The 23,661-nt window shown below is 42.6% G+C and overlaps 1 protein-coding gene across 2 annotated transcripts in view; it reads left to right on the top strand.

Moving 5' to 3' along the window:
- The window catches only part of LOC147009939 (uncharacterized), a 32,342-nt gene extending 8,970 nt beyond the window's left edge, over window positions 1-23,372 (top strand). For both annotated transcript variants that reach the window (XM_085863307.1, XM_085863308.1), the window contains exons 2-4: window positions 6,339-6,398; window positions 11,681-11,785; window positions 16,911-23,372. In XM_085863307.1, the coding sequence (XP_085719433.1) occupies window positions 6,339-6,398; window positions 11,681-11,785; window positions 16,911-17,671 (926 nt within the window). In that variant the 3' untranslated portion in view covers window positions 17,672-23,372. The remainder of the gene's footprint in view (window positions 1-6,338; window positions 6,399-11,680; window positions 11,786-16,910) is intronic.
- The last annotated feature ends 289 nt before the right edge of the window (window positions 23,373-23,661 follow it).

Raw genomic sequence — 23,661 nt, 5'->3', positions numbered from 1 at the left:
GGCATCGATGATCTCCTTCTTCTCCTTCAGCGTAAAGTCGGTTCGCTTGCGTTTCTGAGCTGACATTATGGGCTGAATTTGAAAAAAAAATGATGTCACTGTTGTACGTGTGCCTGCGTGTCTGTGTGTGTGCTCGCGCTTTTTTGTGTCTCGTTGTGCGTGTTGTGATTGGCTTGTTGTGGCTGGCATCGGGGAGAAGAATCGCGTGTTTTGACACAGTCTGACTATCTTGGCGTACGTATTGAGTTATGTTGTGCGCAGCTGGACTGTAGTTCGTCGCTTCGCCTTTGGACGTGAGTGTGATAATCGAGCACTGCGCAATACAGACTTTTTCACGACTCGTGCCTTTTAACAGACACACAGTAGTGGCATGGTAGCGAGAGTAGGGGGTGGCATAGTAAATTTATTTTGTATTGAATTTTGTCGGGACCGAGCAAAAGTGGTATAATAGCGAGAGTGGCATAGAAGCGAGGTGGCATAGTAACGAGCTTTGACTGTACAGTACATGGCAAGTTTCACGAAGATCCGATGAAAACTCTGGGTTGTGAAATAAAAAATGTCAAACAACAGGAATGACGTCATAATTAATATGACGTCATAGTGTTGTATCATATGTGCGGCAATTCATCTCTGCTAATGCCCTGTTCGATTCCTGCAAACAGAATTCAAAAAGCTTGCCTAGTTTCAGAGAATTTTTTCGGCGATTTCCATTAGTGGAGATATTTTGACATCATAACTTTTTTGTAGGAGGAATTTTCAAAATCGGAGATGGTTACTGTCTGCGGAGGGTATTTTTATACGTATACGCCAAGTTTCAGGAAGTTTCGATGAAAACTGTAGGCTGTGAAACAAAAAAGTCCACAAGAACAACAACGTGAGTAAGACTTAGAGATCCTCCACGAGAATCTAAAAATAGCACAGTGCTTGCAATACAAGTGATAATATCATACGTGCATCCTCTATTCATCGCTTGTGCTACACTTCAATCGCTGGTGTAACACACACCAAACAATGGCGTCTGATGGTGCAAACTATGAACTTCTAATCGCGATGTCTTCAAAAGAATCATAACTGAAAGGGGAGTTCTTTGGCAGAGAAAAATCATGACATTTGAATGATCTTTGAAAGTTTTTATTTAGTTATTTAATTCTAAATACCTATTATTTATGTATGACTTGTAAAAAAATTCGTAAGTTTAGATATACTCTGTCTAACTATTTAATATTTTTTTGCTCTTTTTAAAAACTAAATAAATTTACTTTTCATGACATTTCAGTCCTTTTCAATCATTTGGCAATTAACATACTGTACTTCAAATTGATTTATCTCACTCCCAACATTGGGGACTCGCTGCTCCAAGTTCCAAGGCCCGAACACCTCCGTTGTGAGGACCCAGTTGTCAAGTTCGTCACTGAGTTCACAGCCGCAATGGGAGAGGGAGCGGTGTGAGTTACTGGAGGCAGAGTCGTGACCGTAGAGCTTTGCTGACCCCTGCCACAGATCGTTTGATGATAAACCTGCATTGCTGTGTTGAATTGCAGCTTCCCCCCCAGTACTTCCAAGTAAAATACTTCGAATCTCCGATGACATGCATGTCACCCATGATCTGGTCTCAGTCGAAGTGTCGTGAACGCAAACGTGACCATTTGCTAATGATCAGGTTGTCTGTCGTTCCCACTGGGCTTTTCCCTCCACGTTTTTGCAATCTCTTCTGGCAATGCAGCGAAGTCTGATCTCACAGAAATTCCACCCACTCCACGCTATCCATGAACGGATAATTTCCCACTTTCTTTTCAGAGTATGAAGGTGAAGTGCATGAAGCAGATGCCCATGAAAACACCATTTTGAGAATGTCCTAGAAAACCCTATGAAAGAAAACCACTTAAAATGAGCACAAGTAGGCTGCCGTCAAGGATCGAATATGTAGGCAAAAGTAAAAAGCTGTGGCAGGCAAAGCTACCAGAAGTACATGTGATTAAAAAATAAATAGATAAAATCACCATTTTTTTGTTAACCTCCGCCATCGAAGATCGGAGGCTACTGTTTTCACCCCTTTCTGTTTGTTTGTTTGTGAACAGTATTACGGAAAAACTCCTCGACCGATTTTGACGAAATTTGGTGGGGGGTTAGGTCCGGTCCAAGGATCATGCCATTAGATTTTGGACTTGGTCCAAAATCCAATATGGCCACTATGGTGGCCATTTTGAAAAAATATTAGAATTTTTATTTTTTGCATTTCTACATGTTTTAAGTAATTTCCAACCCCCTCCCCCCCCCAAAAAAAAATTGTTCGAGGGAAAAAAAAAAATTTTGCAACTTTTTTTCAACAAAATTTCGATTTTATTTTATTTTTACTTTTTGTATTTCTACATGGTGTAAGTGATTTCCAACAAAAAACAAGCCAAAACTAGAATGGGCACTCAGTAGAGCGCATACCTTCGCCAACGCTACATTTTGCCCCCCCTCCCAGAAACCGTTGATTGTGAGGGTATTTAATCCCATACCACATCTGCCATCTCATATGTGTTATGATGGCTTAAAAACATTAAATTTCCTGCTGTTTGACACTGATTCACGTACATTGTACAATTTCTGTATGAACTCCCTGACCTTTTTGGGTGTCGGTGTCAAGTCAATCTGATGACAACTAGTCACATTATAAGAAATCAAATATTACACATCACAGGATAGGGGATTGAATTCTAAACATTTTGAATCTACTTACATGCAAATTGTATATGAATTGACCGCGTTATGATAATAAAGGTCATTGACCCCCCTGACCTTTGACCCAAACCGCTAATAAGGGTTATTACGTCATTGTGTCATGTCATATCACAAGATGGGGCATTGAATTCTGAACATTTTGGCATTAGTTGCATGCAAATTGGATACAAATTGACCGCGCTATGGTAAAAAGACGATTTTGACCTTTTCATGACCTTGACCTTGACCTTTGACCCAATCGCTCCCAAAATCTAATCAAATGGTCCTCGGATAATAACCAATCATCCCACCAAATTTGCTGCGATTCAGTTCAATACTTTTGGAGTTATGCAAATAACAAACAAACAAACACACATTTTAATAAATAAATACACAGCGATCAAAACATAACCTTCGCAACAAAGTTTGCGAAGGTAATTATAATTGCGGCTAATTTTGGAACTTCAGGTAGATATACCCACGTAAAATCAATTTCTGTCTCAAGGAATCTAGTTATGACGAATGAATTGAGTATGTAAAAGTAAAAGGGAAAGTTGCAAACTATAACTCCGTGAGCACTGTTGATGTCAAATTGAATGAATAGGATATCAGGTTCACTTGAGTGACCTAGCAGTATTGGCGGCGGAGGTTTTGCACTCTACCGAGTGCTCCCCCTCTAGTTTGTTTGTTTGTTTTAAAATCATTCAAATGGGAACAGCACCTCCTGTGATGGTGATCTGGCTATTCAATATAGGCTCAATTGACTAAATGCAGGACAAGTTTGAATCAGCCAATCCTAATACATTTTTGAGGTCTGCCTCTGAAAGGCTATTCGAGACCTGGGAGGATAAAATTACGAGCAGTCAAACGATAGGATACGTTTTCAAAGTGTCTTTCTGTCTCTTCGTTCAGCAATGTTAGACCTTTTTGGGCTTCTGTATGATGGGGTATGTTCTGCCCCCTGCCCTGCCTGGAAAAAGGTGGGGTGTGGGGCAATTGCTCTCCTCCCCCCCCCCCCATTTCCCCCTTTCTTGCTTTGGTGTGCCATGGGACAAGGGAGGAGGGGGTTGGATTTTGGGGTATGGGGTGAGGGAGAAGGTTTAAGTGGGTGGGGTGAAGGGGAAGGTTTCAGTGGGTTGGGTGAGGGGAAGCATTGCGAGGATGGAGTGAGGAGATTGGGGACATGAAGTGGAGGGTTGCCGATTCCAAATTCCCAAATTGGACAAACAGAGATGAAGATCTTGGGACGGGAGGTAATAATTTTTGTTAAAGGCACAAAGAAAGGTGGTGCCGTCTGTGTGGGGGGAGGGTTTGTGGACCAAGCACTTAACCGAGACAGTTTTGCAAAATATTATTTGTGAAGAAGAAGATGATGACTAGATTGTGCTGTGAAGAAGAACACGTGGAGTACTCTTGACGAAGAAATAAGGAAAGTGAAGCATTTTGAGATGTTTTTAAAGGAAAGCCTTCATCTACAGCTTCGTGGAGTACTGCTCTCCTCTGAGATGGCTCCCTTGCCTCACATCGTGCTCAGTTTGATGCTGTGGAAACCGAGGCCTTCAAGATTATTGAACTCTGTCATGATGAAGCTAAGTCTGTGGGCTGATCACTTCACCATCACCAATGGGTTGGTGGTCTCTTGTCTTCTACAGCCTAATATCTGGTCTTTCACCCTATGCTCTTTCCGTGCTTTGTCCCCTTGAGATTTCTGCAGGGCTCACACGGTCCACTATCAATCCCCTTGAATCAAGTCAAACTTGATTATAAGTATGATGAACCGATTCGATTTTGCGTTTATATGGTCTTCGGTCATCTGATCTTTAATTATAAATCTATGTTGCAGTTCTGCAATAACTTCTGAACTGCTGAAGTGGTTTCAGCCATACTTGGCACAAGTACAGGCTGTAATACAAAGATGAACTGATTACATTTTGGCTGATTACTTGTCGACCTTTTCTTGGAGGTGGTTCCTTGGGCGAAGCGGCGCATCGACGGGAAGAATCGGCGATTCGACGGGAAGGATCAATGCCTCATCTCACCAGCACGTGTTGAGAAGCGCGGGAGGATTCGCGGGAGCTCGGGAAGGATCACAGCTCACGGCGATTGGATCCAGCTCGCTCTCGCTGGAGCCCGGGTCCGAACAACTTGAAGACCACACGAGGTGGAGAGATTCGAGATAGGTTCTGGGTTTCAGCTCACCTGTCCTCCGAGCTGGAGCTCGTTATTAAAGGTGTCTGCCACCATTTATTGTGTGTGTGTGCATCCGTGTGTCCGTGGGCCCGTTTAATAAGTAGGAACTGCTGTTAAGTGCAAGTGACTGTACATAATAAGTAGACGGTTGTAGTTCTTTTGTCGTGCTTTTGTTGCTTGTATAATTGCATACGTGTTTTGCCTTGTTTAATTGCATATGTGCTTTATTATAATAAATGTCCTTGTGTGAATGTAAACCTGTTCGTTGCATCCATTCCCTTATTGAACTGCCCCATCTTGCACTCGGAATATAGTTGGTTTTTAAATAGCCGGTAAAGTGATTGGGTCCAACGGGACTGCGCGATAATACCCCGCTCGGTTATCCCAAAAGGAAGCGAGCTGCTTAAGCGGCTCGCTTCCAAGCGGTCCCGTTGAGGTACAATCTCTCGGTAACCTACCCGCGCGAATAAATAGGTAAATCGAAGATTTGGCGATCGGACCCTGTAGCGCGGGTAGAGTGCGGACAAAGTTGTGGTGTGGTTAAAAACACACCCGTGGCTGGTTTCCGGCGTTGATCCGGAAAGCCGCGACTGGATTGTCCGTTCGGTGGGTGAAGCGGCCGCTATTGGCTAGACACGGTCGCTCGCACGCCGACGGGCGGGAAGTCTACAACAATATGTACGTCATTTTTTTTTTTTTTTTTTTTTTTTTGAGATCAGATCCAAGATGGCTGACTGGCGGCCATTTTGTTACTTAAATGTGTTCCCAACCATTTCTCAGACATGCATGGTCCGATTTTGTCCAAACCTGGAACACCAACAAACCATGATGGCATGCACGTGCCCCTCACTTTATTTTGCGAGCTGATCAAAGATGGCCGACGACATTGGCTGCCATTTCAGTTGTACATGAATATGGGCCACCCTTTACTTCCACACAGTAAAATCACTAAAACAACGGGTTGTGACATTTTATGTGTTTTTTATTTTATTTTTAACTTTAATTGTTTTATTAAGATACATGAGATGAGTTGCAGACTTGAAAGTTGTGAATTTATTGAAACGGTGTATACAACTCTTGAGAGTTTTAAAAGCATTGAACCTGGCATGTGTAAGTGTGGGGAGTTTTAAAATCATTGTGATGGAATCTTGTTATATGGCATTGCCATTTGAAAGGTAGACAGTAGGGATTAATAAATTTAATATCAAATATCCTTCTGTTTCATATTGTATGTTGGTTTCACCTATTGAACAATAGACGGAACACTTAATTGTGATCTATTAAACTTTTTGTCGTGTTCACCTTCTGGTAATTGGTGCACTCGCATCAGTGCACAGAGGCAGCACGTAAAAGTGTCATTACTCTTTAATGTTATGTGCATGTTCATAATATTTATTCTATTTATATTTGCTTTGTTTAGAGCATGTTTTGTTTCTTGGCAGAATCTTCTATTGTGGTGGTGAAGGTGGAACCTGAACCGACAAATGGTTCTCCCTCACAAGGTAAGAATCTAAAATAATGATATTCAAATTAAAGGGAATGATACTTGATGATAGGAGTTTTGTTGTGAGATATTGGTTTTGTATTCCACAACGTTATCTTTTGTCCTTGTATGCTTTGGTTTCTGCAGTGTTCCCAAGGGTTTTAGGACATCATAGTGGAAGCTGTAATGAACCCTCCCAAGGTGCATGTGCATGTCATTACGTGAACTGCCTCCGCTCCGCAGATGCCGTAACCAATGAGGGGCAGAGACTGTGCACTGCAAATCTTCTCCACAGATAGCTGATTGCAATTGCTGTCATTTAGTTGAACCGAAGTGTGCCCAAGCAGTGAGAATGTGCCTTGTTCTTCAAGGTCAGAACGATCCAAGACCAGCACAATGACGTCTCACACGAGCAGGTTTGGTTGCATCAAAACCAACCCAGAGCTTCCAATCCATGAAGACCTGCAGAATCTATCAAATGTGCGACTCGATTCACGCAAACCTTTCTTGTGCTCCGCAAATATTTTGAGTGATGCGGGGTTTAACACAAAGGACAGGTGGCACAAATTCTGCACAGACATCATTATTGCTTACAAAACTGGTGAATGATCCGACAGAAGAGCGTCCAGGTTTCAACCTCCCCTGGAAAAGGTGGTCTTCACCCGACAGGATCAGTACTCTCCATTCATGGACATCACACCATTTTCACAAGAGGAATTTCCAGCACCTGACTGTGACTGTGGTCTCCCAGATTAGACTATATTCATGACATTGTGTGAATGAGTGTCACCAATGCAAATTTTATGAAAGATTGACGACAATCCTAGAGGATGGTCTGTATCACAAACTCACAAACTGGTCAAACACTTGGAATATGTCTTTCAATCCTGACAAACCTCACACTCTCACTATCTCTCTGTGTAAGGATCGTCTGGCAAACGCTCCTCTTGAGGCAAAGCTACTTTCTGGCAAATCTACTTTCTTAACAATCCTCTTGAGGAAGTTCGGTCATTCAAACTCCTTGGTCTCACTTTCAGCCATGATCTTTCTTGGGCAAACCACGTTTCAAAGTTTGCCTCCAAAGCCAGCCGCCAACTGGACATCTTCCATTTGCACAAAGTCCTTTCTTGGCACACCTGAAGGCCTTCATCCGCAGCTTGATGCAGTACTGCTCTCCCCTCTGGGCTGGCTTGCCTGCCTGCCTTCAAGATCATTGGAATCTCCCACGCTGAAGCTGAGTCGATGTGCTTATCGCTTTGCTCTCACAGACATGTCTGATCTGTTTCATTCGACCTCCTTTCTGGTCTTGCACCCTCTGCTCTGTCAGTGCTCTCCCCCCCCAGCCCCCCCCCCAGGTTGCTACAGGGCTCATATGGTCCACTATCAACCCCATTTTGGTGAACCACTTAAATCCTGGATCACTGCTCACCTCCACTTATTTGTTCCTCTTCTTTTTCACGCCTGTGAAACGAACTTCCACATCCTCCTCAATCTCATTCCTTCTTCCAGGTCTTTATTACAGTTGTTCACCACCGTTTCACATTGTCACCAATCCAAAACCATGATCTTTTCTATCCTCCTTAACCCCACCCAAATCCCTCCTCCTTCCATTTTTCCAGTTTTCTCTCATAGGAGTTTATTTGTGTGTCCATCTTGTCCACCCCATGCATGCGCATTTTTCATCCTGATTTTGTCTGTTACGTTCTGATCCATTCAGTGTACTAGCTCTTCCACAAGACTGGATTATGTATATAAAAAAATCCACCGGGCAGACTGCTGTGACTTGGCTGTCCAACTTGAACTTAGATCTGAGTTGTAATTACCTTCGCATTCTGCGAAAGGTTATGTTTTGGTCGGCGTGTATTTATTTATTTATTTATTTATTTATTTCTAATCTTGTGATTCGTATAACTCAAAAAGTATTAAACCGAATTGCATGAAATTTGGTGGGATGATTGGTTATTAGCCAGGAAGCATTCGATTAGATTTTGGGATCGTTTGGGTCAAAGGTCAAGGTCAAGGTCACGAAAAGGTCAAAATCGTCTTTTTACGATAACACGGTCAATTTTTATTCAATTTTCATGCAACTAATGCCAAAATGTTCAGAATTCAACGCCTCATCTTGTGATATGCAATATGACACAATGACGCCCATACTCTTGTTACCGGTTAGGGGTCAAAGGTCAGGGGGGTCACGACCTTGAAAAATATGCGGTTTTTGTCATAACGCGGTCAATTCTAGTCCGCTTTACATGAACCCAGCACCAAAATGTTCAGAATTTAATGCCCAATCTTGTGACACAATGACGTCATAACACATGTCACCGGTTGGGGTAAAATGTCGGGGGGGGTCACGCCCTTGAAAAATATGCGGTTTTCGGCATAACTCAGTCAATTCTTATTCGATTTGCATGAAACCAGCATCAAACGAGATTACCTTCTCTTGTTGAAACGTTGTATTCACCGAGCTTGTGAGTAAAGACTCGCCAAAACGACGTGAGTTGATTGTTGTTTAGTCCGTAGCCCCCGAAAGTCGGGGGGGGGTCATGACATTATAGATATGTGGTTTGTGTCATAAGATCATTCATATAAAACCAGTTCCCCACACTCATACCAAGAACAAAAAAAGTAGTGGCGGCGAAGGTATGCGCTCTATGAGTGCCCGTTCTAGTTTGTCATATGCAAAAGATTAAAAAAAAAAAATCCAACACCATCGACACTCACTTGGTTATATGGTGACAGACAATGGGGAACATTATTACACACACGAACCTCTCTCGCAACTGCAGGTTACACCGTCTCCCAACAGCATACAAAACTCGGGACGAATTATCTCTAAAGCCGCTGTCACACCTTGACGATTTAGCCAGCGTATGCCGACGTATGAAATATTTGTCTAAAACGCTCGCACACGTCGAATACGTTATGGGTAAGTTTTGTATACGTTAAGAGCATGCTGAAGCACGCTGGCATACGTCGTAGTACGCCGAGCTCGTCGACAAATTTTAACATGCTCAAACTTTTTCGACATATGCCAGCGTATGACTCGCACGTTCCGCATACGCTGGCCATAAGTTGTAGGCACGTTGTGCGATCGTTGACACACGTTACTTGTAAGTTACTCATAAGTCAAAACACATCGAGGTAATGTTTAGCGTTCCCGAAACTTATTTCTAACCTATGAGTAACGTATCTCCAACGCATATTGACGTATTTGACGTCTTCCGGACGACCACAGAACTTACTGAACGTGTTTCTAACTTACAGCTACCATATAATGGCGTATTGGCAGTGTTTAGGGGAATTGGTATATAAAAATGGGCTTCACAGGAGGAACCCGTCAGTGTTCCAGACTCCATGGTTTTTTTTTTTCTTTTTTCTTCGGCATGACGGTGATGTTGACACTTCGATTTCGAGTGCGGTTATAATATAATATAATTAAAAGGCTGCCGCTCAACGATTTAAATCATAACCACACTATAAATGGAAGTGTCAACATCACCGTCACGCCGAAGAAAAAAAAAAAACATGGAGTCTGGAACACTGACGGGTTCCTCCTGTGTGAACCCCATTTTTATATACCAATTCCCGAAACACTGCCAATACGCCATTATACGGTAGCTGTAAGTTAGAAACACGTTCAGTAAGTTCTGTGGTCGTCCGGAATAGGTCTACATACGTCAATATACGTTAGAGATACGTTACTCATAGGTTCAAAGCACGTTACTCATAGGTTAGAAATAAGTTTCGGGTATGCTAAACATTACCTCGATGTGTTTTGACTTATGAGTAACTTACAAGTAACATGTGTCAACGATCGCATTACATGCCTACAACTTATGGCCAGCGTATGCGGAACGTGTGAGTCATACCGTGGCATACGTCGAAAAATTTTGAGCATGCTTAAAATTTGTCGACGTGCTCGGCATACTACGACATATGCCAGCGTGCTTCAGCGTGCTCATAACGTATTCGACGTGTGCCAGCGTATTCGGCAAATTTTTCATACGTCGGCATACGCTGGCTAAAACGTCAAGGTGTGACAGGGCCTTGACACTTCGATGTCTAGTGCGGTTATGATTTGAATCATCGAGCGGTAGCCTTTTAATAGGCTACGCCATGTGATCGTCGGCGATACGCTGCCGCGTGCTATGTATACATTAGACTATCGTTGGGCATAGGTTGTGAACGCCGACACCACGCTAAGCATTCGTTAGTATAAGTTATCTATATGTTATCGAAACGTTCTGTGTACGTTACTAATACGTTATGCATACGTCCAACTCGTTATGAATACGCCAAAAACTTAAAAAAAAAAAACAGCAATAGTTCGGTGTACGCCAGCGTTTTACATACATTTTGATACGTTGCCATACGCTGGCTAAAATGTCAAGGTGTGACAGCGGCTTGACCAAAGGTTCTCCATCCAAGGATAAAATAACTAACTACACAATGGTCAGGATGGTAAGCCTGGTGTTGGTTTAATGGTTAGGGTGGTGGGTTTGGGATCCTCGGATCCTGAGTTCAAATCCTGCTTGGCTGTTGAATTAATACCAGGTGGGGTTGACTCTTCCTGTCATCCTTCCAAGGTTGGTGAAATGAGTGCCAGCTTGCTGGTATCCTGTGTCGGAGTGGCGACCCGTCCAGGATTGTGCCTAGTAGCCAAGGAGACTGCCTAGGCAGCACCAACGTTCTGCACAGAGTGTGGTCCCAATGGATGGAGGGATGGACCCTAGAGTGTGCAGCCCACTCAGCATCTTGGGAGTTATTTTTTTCAAGCGTAATCACATTCCCATGTAAAACGTTTAAGTGCACCACCGTGTAGCTAATCGTCTATGCGATGCATTTCAGCCACACTTCCATTTTGATTTCAGCTTGTGTAGCAGGTGTGCGTATAAATAATTCTCCTTTTATAGCACTGCATAAAAATAATATTATTTGTAATACCAGCTCCCACCAGGTGGCACGATACGTCACACATCTAAGAGAATTGGAGTCCTTCCCCCCCCAACCCCCTCCCACCCACACACACACCTTAAATTCTTTCCCCCAGATATGTTACCCAGACAGAAATCATACTTCAGATACCCTTTGGCAACATGAAAAATTTGATTCAGTGTTTTTTGTTTTAAAAAAAAACGGTTTTTGCAGCAAATATAAATATGCAAATTCACCTCTGTACTCCAGATGAGCCGAGTGTTGCATGAAAATAAATTAAAATTGAAAACTATCATTAATGATAAACATGGCATGTATTCAATAATTAAATGCTGTGATGCTCTAACGTTGGATGTTGTGCAGGTGAAATGGGTCCAGGTGAGAGATGTCTCCCTGATAACACTCTTCCAACTTCAAACACCATCCATGTGAAAGAAGAGCTGAGTGAAGATTCTTTCAATGCAGAGAGTGAGTTCAAAGAGGCTTTTAAATTGTAGATTGGTGTACCAATTCAAGGGGTGTGTAACATTGGGATTCTCATGTGTGTACTATTTGTGAATGTCTTAAAGCTGTGGAACTCTGGGAAGGGTTTAAAACAGCAAAGGACTTACCTTGGTAGCCTTTCTTGGTTGCTTCATGCAGCTTCTTCAGCTTGAAGAGCATGGGAGGAGTCAATTGATTCATATAATCCTAGCCACCTGTGTTTAATTGATGAGGTGAGAGCTGATTGGTTATTCCCTTCACTCACAGGTGAAAGATGTGGGTGGGTCTTTTGTTTTGATATATATATATATATATATATATATATATATATATATATATATATATATATATATATATATATATAATATATATTGTTGTGGCCACGGGTACCGAGACACCAACTTGTCACTCAGGGATTAATCCCATGTCCTCCTCGGAGCCGGACCTGGGGCCACCGCTCACAATTAACGTTGTGGTACGATGGGTTGTTTTAAAACCACGAACACCACTCAGTTAACCACGAGTTCCAGTGTCCACGTCTAATTATTCCATGTAACTGCAGGTCACGTGATTACCTGAGCAGGGAGCGTGCCCTCTGCAAAGCACCAATGTTATCTCGATTAGATTTTAATTAGGACGGCCGAGCGTTTTAACCGCTGGTGCCTGCCGACTATTTTTGGTGAAATCTGTGGTAATTACCTCCCAGTCTATCGAGGTTCGGACAATGCTAGACCAATGGAAGGAAAGGACAAACACGGACAGGTTGGAAGTCGACAAATGATTTACTAATAATAAAATATATAAATAAAAATAACTTTATTTTCTGAATAAATAAATGAATAAATTTCAAAGCATCCGAAATGAATAATGACTCGGGCAAAATCAATCAAAATGACAAGAAAGACACAGAGAGCAGATGCTTATCGGGGGTTGACTTACAGCTAAACACAGACAAGGGTACCCAGCAGATCATTCGGGGGGGGGGGGGGTGGAGGGAGAGGAGTCGTATCGCTCACCAGAGAGAAAGTTGTCCGTGAAGTGAAAAACGTCCTGAAACGTGTGCGTACGTGTCACGTCCGTCGCCAGCACCCAGCCTTGCCGTGCACCCTCTCACGAACAGCCTTGAACACCAGTCGACGTCTGGGAGGGCACCGAGATTGTCTGTCGCGGGTTTAGACCCTGGTTCTGTGACACGGGCAGTTCCTCACACTTCACAAAACTGGTGACGTCCAGTGACCCACATGGTCCGTCGGTGACTGACCCGTGCCTCACATGTTGGTGACCGACCCGTGCCTCACTCGTTGGCGCTGCTCACACCCACACGCTCGTTTGCTCACTTGCGGGCTTGCACGCTTCCTCTCTGGCTCGCTTCTTCCCTCGCTCGCTTCCTTTTTGGCTCGCTTGCCCTCTTGCTTTCTTCTCCCCAGAACGGACCTCCAATTCGTTTTTATATATGCGGCCCGTCTCAGTGGTCGCAGAGTCCCCCCCCAAGCTCACCCCCGCCCCACTTGCACACCGTTACCATGACCACCTGTGTGCTCGGAAAAAGGCGGGCGTCGACGCTCGCGAAAGAAATGTGTGTAAACGTGTCTGTCGTAAAGAAAAAAAGCTTCCCATAAGAGAGGGGATCTATTCTTCACCCTTCTCAACGCATCACATTTAAAATCCCATTAGACATGGGGATGGGGCTAATCTGAACACTCATTTAAGGAAATAACTGTCTGAGGACCTGGATGTGTGGATGTATTCATCAGACCGGATTCTGAAATCCTTAACAAAAATATATATATTTATACATGTTTCGTGTCCACGGTGGTTAGATTATATCCCACTCCTGACCCAGTTGTCATGTTCAGGGGGTTAACACCAACCTGGATGGATAGCCGAACGGTTCTACTTGAAGGCAAACAACAGAGATCCTTGGAGATTATGGTGAGGGCAGGATGAAGGGCGGAAAGGGCGTGTACCAGATGGAAGCACGCGGGTTTATCTTCGAAGACAAGTAAATTGACATAATGGTTTAATGAACAAAAATCAAAGATTTATAATGGAAATAAATCAAAGTGAGATAATGAAAAGTGAGGCAAACTAAAACCTAATTTGAGACATCTCCACTCAGTCACAAAAACAGATAAAAAAAACAAAAGAAAATCCTCCCTTTATTTCGGCACTGAGCTGTGTGTCCAGAGATAACCTTTTAGGAGCGTGGTGATCCTCAACTGTGTGGGAAGATTCACCAAAAATGACGCCAAGTCATTCTCAACGATCACGTATGTGAGGTGATTCGCGTGGACTGTCTACCTTCGTTAAGGCGCTGTCACACCTTGACGATTTAGCCAGCAATGGCAATGTATAAAAATGTATGTAAAACGTTGGCGTACGCTGAAATTTTTTTTTTTTTTTAAGTTTTGGTCGTATTCATAACGTGTTGGTCGTATGCATAACTTATTAGTAACGGGCACAGAACGTTTCGTTGTCTTATAGATAACTTATACCAACGAATGCTTAGCCTGTTGTCGGCGTTCACAACCTATGCCCAATGATAGTTTAACTTAGGCATAGCGCGCTGCACGTATCGTCGACAAACTCGTGGCGTAGCCTGTTAAAAAACCTGCCGCACGCCGATTTAAATCATAACTGCCTGAAAATTAAGTGTCAACCACGCAGTCATACCTTGGCAATTTAGCCAGCGTATGCCGACCTATGAAAAACTTGCCGAACCAAGCTGGCACACGTCAAATACGTTATGGGTAGGTTGTGTATACGTTAGGAGCACACTGGAAATCGATGAAGTACGCTGTCATATTTCGTGCTACGTCTCGTACGTCGTGAAATTTCAAGCATGCTGAAAATTTTACGACGTACTCGCCGTATGGCTCACACGTTCCGCTACGCTGGGAATAAGTTGTAGGCACGATATGCGATCGTTGACACACGTCGACACAAGTTTCTTGTAAGTTACTCATAAGTCGAAACACGTCGAGGTAATGTTTAGCATACCCGAAACTTATTTTCTCCATCAAGGCACATTTTCTTTTTTTCTCCTTGGCTTCGTGAAGGCACGTGACAAAAGGTCTGAAGTTGTTGTTGTTGTTGTTTTTTTTTAATTTTTTTTTTTTTTTTTTTAGTCTATCACGAATTTTAAAATATATTCGGACATTTGCTTTTAAGTTTTGATGTCGACGTGGCAATATCCTCAAACAGAAAATATTCACAGAGGAGGAACTAAGAATAAGACATGAGCAAACTGAAGAGGCAATCGGACGTGACGTAACGGCACGTGACGAAATATTGGAAGTTATTGTTTTTTTTTTGGTTTTTTTTTAAATGCTGCCAATACGCCATTATACGGTCGCTGTAAATTAGAAACACGTTCAGTAAGTTCTATGGTCGTCCAGAACACGTCAATCAAATACGTCGATATGCATTGGAGGTACGTTCCACATAGGTTCAAAGCACGTTACTCATAGGTTAGAAATAAGTTTTGGGTACGCTTAGCATTACCTCGACATGTTTCGACTTATGAGTAACTTACAAGCAACGTGCCTCGACGTGTGTTAACGATCGCATAACGTGCCTCGACGTGTGTACAACAATCGTGTAACGTGCCTACAACACGTTACTCATAGGTTATAAATAAGTTCCGGGTACGCTAATCATTACCTCGATGTGTTTTGACTTATGAGTAACTTACAAGTAACGTGTGTCGACATGTGTCAACGATCGCATAACGTGCCTACAACTTAAGGCCAGCGTAGCGGAACGTGTGAGTCATACGCTGGCATACGTCGTAAAATTTCAAGCATGCTAAAATTTGAGGACAACCGCAAAGTACAACGATGAAAGCCAGTGTACTACGGCATATGGCAGTGTTTTTCAGCGTGCTCTTCATGTTATATTACCTCTGCCTCCAAAGGTGGATGGAGGTTATGTTTTCACATCTGTCTCTGTGAACAAAATATCTCAAGGTTGCGGATGGATTCGGACAAAATTTGGTGCAGAGCTTGCATATGTGACACTGCCGAAATGATAAGATTTTGGCGAATATCTGGATCCAAGAGTTAAAGTGATTTTTCTCCACTGAGCGATCGGGCTAAAAACGACATTTAGCAGGATATCTCAAAAAGTTGTGAACGAATTCAGACGAAACATAAAGGGCAATTTGGGTATATCACAAGGAAGAATTGATTTGGAGCCTGGTGTTGGCGCAGTGGTTCGGGCAGCGGCCTGGGATCCAAAAGGTCCTGAGTTTCAAGCCCCGTTGGGCCAGTGAATTAATACACCAGGGGGTTGACTCAGCCTGTCATCCTTCCGAGGTCGGCGAAATGAGTACCAGTGTACTGGGCCGGTGTATACCCCGGTTAAAATAGGTGTACCATATCCCTGTGTCGTAAGAGGCGACCAGGGTTGCGTCAGGAAGGGCATCCGGTGTAAAACATGTGCCATATCACTATGCGGATCATACGGATGATCCGCTGTGGCGACCCCTAACGGGAGAAGCCGAAAGAAGAAGAAGAAGAAGACAAGGAAGAATTGATTTGATTGTGATGAAGATCCGAATCCGGATCCGATAATTTTTTTAAAGTGATTCTTCACCTTGAGTGGTAGGGCTAAAACGATATATAGCACAATATATCGAAATGTTGGAGATGGATTCGGACGAAACTTGGTGGATGAGTTGGTTCAGAGACAAGAACAAGCCAATTTTAATTTTTTTAGTTCAGGTCCGAATCCAGATCCTGCCCATCGGTAGGATACAAAACGTAAACTAATCGGCCTGGTGGAGGTCCGCTCAACAGAGTACCCTTCAAAGTTCCCAATGGGATCATGAAGGTTCCTTGTGAAAAGATATTTGAACTAATTGTTCCAATTCCCCGAAGTCTGATGAATATGTTTTATTTTCTGAAACTTTCAATTATGTTGCACTTCTCTACCTCTCCCCACTGGCATGGTTCAGATATTTGCAAGATATATGTTGATTGGTTTCCAGGTGAAGTATTCATAAAAGTGCAAGTTTCCTGATTCATTGCTGTTGAAAATTCATTGTCATGTGTTGTGTGTTTTGCATCCCTGTGATGAATTTCCTTTTTTTTTTCTGACCAATCTTTAGAGAGAAGGAGCCCGACTTTCAGGACGTTGTCCTTTACCAATAATAGTATCACCTTCGCTGATGATTCATTGGAGCAACAAAAGAAGAACAATGGCATGAATTCTATGGATTATAAATGTGAAAGTATTTATGGCGAGGAACAGATGAAGATTCCCACTTCTGAAAAGATGCACAGGTGCACCGTGTGCAATCAAACATTCGATTCCATTTCAACGTATCAGGCACACGTGTGGATCCACCCTTCGGAGAATCAGTTCAAGTGTTGTGTATGTTTCGCGTTATTCTCTGACGTCTCAACGTATCAGAATCACACGAGGATACATATTGCTCAAACACCGTACACGTGTCATGTTTGCAATGAATCGTTTGTTCAGAACTTGTTATACAAGGTACACATGAGGACACATCCAGGAGAAAAACCATACAAGTGCATTATCTGTAATAAATCATTAAGGTACAAGTCAACATTCCAGGCACACATGAGGACTCACTTGGGGGACAGGCCATATCAATGCATTGTGTGCAGCAAATCGTTCAGTACAAATGTGTCCTGCCAAGAACACATGAGGAGTCACACTGGGGAAAAGCCGTATAAGTGCTCTGTGTGCAGCAAATCGTTTATTCGTTATGCATCCTTCAAGGGGCACATGACTATTCATACCGGAGAGAAACCATTCAAGTGCAGCATCTGCAATAAATTATTCCGTACAAAGGCAGAATGTAAGAGTCATCTGAGAATCCATACTGTGCGTTTTGTGTAATAACTGATTCATCAAAACGTCAGGCCGCAACAAACATGTGATGATCCCCATTTGGGAGATGCCCACCATTTAATAAGCATTTCTTATGGGAAATGGCAATGGATAAGTGGCTCGCAGAAGATTACACCTTTGTCATCCCATAATCTGAACAAACCCGACTTCCTCTCAAATATAAGCCAATAACATGCAATAAGAAATAACTGGCGACCTACCACCAATGCCACAATGGAATGATGGGACATGCGTTTGGGATGACATTCCCAGAGTACAAACTCCCAAGGAAAAGGAACAACCATCAGAACTTACTGGGGTTACGAAGAAATGAGAACAAGAGAGGAAAACAGAAAAAGATATTTCAACTTTAATCACAATAATAGAAACAAATTGGACAACGGATTGTAGAATTGAGTCAAGAAACAAAACTGAAAACTCCACTACAGGAACAGAGAATGATGAAAGGAAATGATGCAACAGGACCCATAGAGAAAGATCAACTTGAAGTTACTAACTCAGATCAAATAGCACATTTACAAAGAAAACAAATAATAGCAACAACAATAGATCACAATGAGGAGGAGAATGATGGACAACAACAGAATGAAGAGGAAGAGGAGATTGACAATGAAGAGCATAGCTGAGAAGATGAGCTGTCTAATAAAATCGAGGAAATCAAACTAATGTCACCCAAGCAAAGACCACATCCTCACCTTAAGTTCAAGAAAAGAATCGGACAAATAAAAAAAGAAATGTAACATAGAAAACAATGGACTACAACCATAAGCCATCCATAATAAAATCCAAATACACCAGATAGCAGGGAAAATAAACACAACAATGATGAGGCCAACATCATTGTTGTGTTTGAAACAACAACAACATCATAAACAGTTTGAAAACAACCCGAAAAAGTTCTACCGAGAGCGAGGGAAACAAAACGTGACGACTTCCCCTAAGACAAAAAAAGAGGATTTAGAAAAATGCTGGAAATGTACATTTGAAGACGAAAAAGAACACAAGAAGGAAGCAGATTGGATACAAAAGAAAAAGCAACAGCTACAGGAAATGCATCCAATAAGAATTAATGAATTTATAAAATAATAGAAAACTTCTCGCAAAAACACCGAACTTAAATGGGATTCCAAACTTCTGGCTGAAGCAGCTACATGCTCTCCACCCTCACTACGCTCGAGCATTTAACACTCATCCAAGGGGAACAGCCAATGGATGAATGGTTCACAGAAGGCAACACCTCTGATTCCCAAATCTAAAGAAACCAATCTACCCCACAAGTATAGACCAATAACATGCATACAAACAACGTACACACTTTTTATAAGTATAATCACTGATTCAGTTTTGATTTGTGTGGTGTTTGTGTACTGGTGTCACTTAATTAATATTCGACATAACTTGATCTGCCACTTTATAACTGTTGGCAGTGATGACCGGGTACCAAGATGTCCCACTTTGCAACCCCGCTTTGATCGGATACCTGACCCTGACCCATGATATTTATAATTATGGTCAATGAATTTAGAATGGGATGAAATTGAAATCAAATGGAAGACCAAATTGGTGCAGTCCTGCATTAGTCATCAGAAGGAACCAGACAAAGCAAAAGGCAAAGCTGAAGTCATCAAGAGGAACCTGAATATGATTCACATTTCAGCTGCTACTCCTCAAACCCATTCAGGCACAGCCAAGTGAGCCTTATTTAAAAAAAAAAATCAAAAAGAACCCAGATTCAAAAAATTAAATAATTATGCTGAGAGACCATGTGGCCGATCGCATTACACTGAGCCAAAACATTATGACCACTGACAGGTGAAGTGAATAACATTGATCATCTTGTTACAGTGGCGCCTCTCAAGGGGTGGGATGTATTAGGCAGCAAGTGAACAGTCAGTTCTTGAAGTTGATGTGTTGGATGCAGGAGAAATGGGCAGGAGTAAAGACCTGAGCGACTTTGACAAGGGCCAAATTGTTATTGCCAGACGACTGGATCAGAGCATCTCTGAAACGGCAAGGCTTGCGGGATGCTCCCGGTCAGCAGTGGTGAGTACCTACCGACAGTGGTCCGATGATGGACAAACTACAAACCGGCAACAGGGTATTGGGCGCCCAAGGCTCATCGATGCATGAGGGCAACAATGGCTATCCCATCTGGTCCGAACCGATAGAAGGTCTACTGTGGCACAAGTCACAGGAAATTTTAATGGTGGTCATGGAAGGAATGCGTCACAATCCATAATGCATTGCACGCTGCTGCGTAGGGGGCTGCGTAACTACAAACCGGTCAGAGTGCCCATGATGACCCATGTCCACCGTCAAAAGCGCCTACAACGGGCACGCGAGCGTCGGAACTGGACCTTGGAGCAGTGAAAGAAGGTCGCCTGGTCCGATGAGTCCCGTTTTCTTTTAGATCTCGTGGATGGCCGTGTACCTGTGCACCGTTTACCTGGGGAAGTGATGGCACCAGGATGCACTGTGGGAAGATGACAAGCCGGTAGAGGGAGTGTGATGCTCTGGGCAATGTTCTGCCGGGAAACCCTGAGTCCAGCCATTCATGTGGACATCAATTTTACACGTGTCACCTACCTATACATCGTTGCAGACCAGGTACACCCCTTCATGGCAATGGTATTCCCTGATGGCAGTGGCCTCTTTCAGCAAGACAATGCAACCTGCCACACTGCGCGCATTGTTCGGGAATGGTTTGAGGAACACGGTGAAGTGTTCACGGTGTTGCCCTGGCCTCCAAATTCTCCAGATCTCAATCCAATTGAGCATCTGTGGGATGTGCTGGACCGACAAGTCCGATACACGGCGGCTCCACCTCGCAACTTACAGGACTTGAAGGATCTGCTGCTAATGTTTTGGTGCCAGATACCACAGGACATTTCAGGGGTCGTGTGGAGTCCATGCCTTGGCGGGTCGGCGCTGTTTTGGCGGCACATGGAGGACCAACAGTATATTCGGCAGGTGGTCATAATGTTTTGGCTCATCAGTGTATATTCCCCATTCCCACCTTCACGAAATTTAAAACATATTCCCCATCACTACTAGTTCATAATTGTGAAGTTTCATGTCTATTGATGAAGTGGTTGAAGAGAAATTATTTTTAAAAAGATTTTCACTCTATCCCATATGGCTGCCAGACCATGTGACATCAATTATTTGTGAATGCCCTGGTATCCCCAAGGCTTGAGGACCATTTGTGTGAAGTTTCCCCTCGATCTGTCCTGCTGTTCTTGAGAAGAGGATTTTTTTCTAGTTTATAGGATAAATCAAATGTGGCTGCCAAACCATGTGACCTTTGATATGATTTATGTTTGAACGTTTTGTTCCTCATGGATAGGTCGTCATACGCGTCACGTTTTGCCTCGATCCTTTCAGCCATTTCAGAGAAGGGGATTTTTGAAGTTTATTATTTTTTATTTTTTTAAACAATATGGCTGCCGAATCACATGACTGATGACGTCATCAATTTTTTTTTCTGTGGACCAATTTATCCCATGATGACCCTCAATTTTCATTCTGATCGGATGTAACGTTCAGCATATGCAATTACTGACGTCATAATGAAGGCACCTATGACATCATAAAAAAATAATCACACATTCCCATTAGGATAACTTGTCAGGTGCCACGTTTCACTTTTTTTCCATGGTGCAGTTTCAGAGATGCAGAGGTCCAAAGTTTTTCCGTTTTTCCAACATGACTGCCACACCACGTGACCTATGATGTAATTATCATTAAAACATTCCACATGAGTAATCGCTCCTATTGTGAAAATTTTGTCTCAATTCACCGAGCAGTTTCATAGAAAAACACTAAAGTTCTGTGCGGACAAACAAACGGACCCAAATGCGATGCCCTCTCCTCTGGCGAGGGTAACAATGCAGAGACTCGAAAGGTTAAAAGAATAATGGAGAAAGGGAACCTGACAAATAGAACAATTTAAGAAGGGAAAGATTACCCCCAAAAATGGAAAGTCAAAATTCAGGACAAATTCAAAAAAATAAAAATAATCAGCTTCAGACCATAGAATCATCAAGTATTACCTCCGCTACCGAAGGTGAAGGTAGTTGTGTTTTCACCCCTTTCTGTCTGTTTATGTGCAGGATATCTCAAAATATTGTGGACAGGTTGAGGGTGTGACAAGGAAGAATTGTTTAAATTTTGGTGAAGATCTAAATCCGGTTTCGGATCTGATAATTTTTGAGTGATTCTTCACCAATGAGAGACAGGGCGAAACCGATATATAACAAGATATCTCAAAAAAGTTGTGGACAGATTTCAATGAAACTTGGTGGACTGGTTGGGTGTGTGACGAGGACGAACTGATTCAATTTTGGTGAAGATCCGGATCTGGATTCAGAATTATTTAATTTTTAAAGTGATTATTCACCATTATGCCTGGTGTTGGCTTGATGGTTTGGGTGGTGTGCTCGGGATCCTAGGATCCTGAGTTCAAATCCCACTCGGCCGTTGAATTAATACCAGGTGGGGTCGACTCTGCCCGTCATCCTTCTGAGGTTGGCAAAAATGAGTGCCAGCTTGCTGGTATCCTGCGCCGGAGTGGCGACCCGTCCAGGATTGTGCCCAATAGCCAAGGAGACTGCTTAGGCAGCACCAACGCTCTGCACAGAGTATGGTCCCAATGGATGGATGGATTCACCATTGAGAGATCGGGCTAAAAATGATATAGAGCACGATATTTCAAAAATGTATTGGGCCCGATGTGTTCTTGTGGATCAGGCATTACGTGGCGGAGGTACGCGCTCTTCCAAGTGACCAAGTTTTAGAGGTGGAGTCCGTCGACATTTTGATCATCATTGTGATGGTGATGAGAGCATAATTGGGTCGGAGAAAGAGTTACGGTAAAGATTGAAGAATAATATTTTCTATCCCCATTAACCCTCACCAAGCTCACTTTTTTTTTCCACGTTTATAGTTTTTCTTTCCACTTCCGTTTGAGTGTTTTGCAGCTGTATCTATCTCCTTCATCCTGTTCATCCTCAGTTTGCCCTCATTCTCCACCATGTCCCTTGTTTCTCCAAGAGTCCCTCTATTTTGTCCCTCAACCTCACTACTGGTATGTTCCCTTCTTCCCCCCTTTCCTCCTGCTGTCCTTTTCGTTTGTTACAAAACTCACATTGTGGGAGTCAAAAACGTCTATTTTAACGGTTTCCTCAACACTGTCCTGTTTGTCTGTCTGTACAAAAAAATTTGTCTGATTAACTAGTCAATCCGTTGTGAACAAAAGGCTTTCACTTGTCTCAATTTTCACACTGATCGATCACACCTGTTCCCACCTTTTGCTGTATTTGTGAATTGTTTTAACATTCCTTTCCTCTCCACTTCTCTCATCTCTGACTGGCATGCCCGTTTTGTTTTGATCGCATTTTACTATTTACCCTTCTTAGTCTCTTACGTATTCGGAATGAAAAATGTCAGAACTCTTCGACCTGAATAAGTTTGAAAAGGAAAGGATGAAGAAAAAAAATACCTTCACCTTGAGGATAATGAAAGACAAGGTGAAATTTCAAAAGTATTGAAATTATTTCGGAAGTTCACATCTGTAAAATGTCTTGTTTTGAAATCCCTTTTAATTTGTTGATTATAAACATCATTATTTGTATTGTGTATTATTAATGAAACAATGCACTGCAGTCATAGAGAACAATAAAAAAACTGTATCTGTTGAAGTTGCATTGTTTTTATTATCACTCTTCCGACATCGTCCAACACTCACTTTCATTTTTGACAGTTTAATATTCATGATTTGGTCGATTTGCTTGTTCTTTGTTTTAAGAGAATGATCTGAGTTCACTGATCTTGCCCCTGTGAACCTATGTTTGGTCGTGTTACAATCTTCACCCTCTTTTTGACCCAGGAGTGGTAGAAGGATCAAGAGCTGCACAGACATCCCCATGCCACTGGGAACCCCCTGCTTCATCATTCTGTGGTCTTCAGGCTCTTTTGAA

The sequence above is a fragment of the Eptatretus burgeri genome, chromosome 17 (genome assembly GCF_056783735.1).
Source record: "Eptatretus burgeri isolate ZD-2024b chromosome 17, Ebu_testis_v1, whole genome shotgun sequence".
Taxonomy (NCBI): Eukaryota; Metazoa; Chordata; class Myxini; order Myxiniformes; family Myxinidae; genus Eptatretus; species Eptatretus burgeri.
The sequence above is the reverse complement of the archived record's forward strand: the minus strand, read 5'-3'. Positions and strand labels throughout refer to the sequence as shown.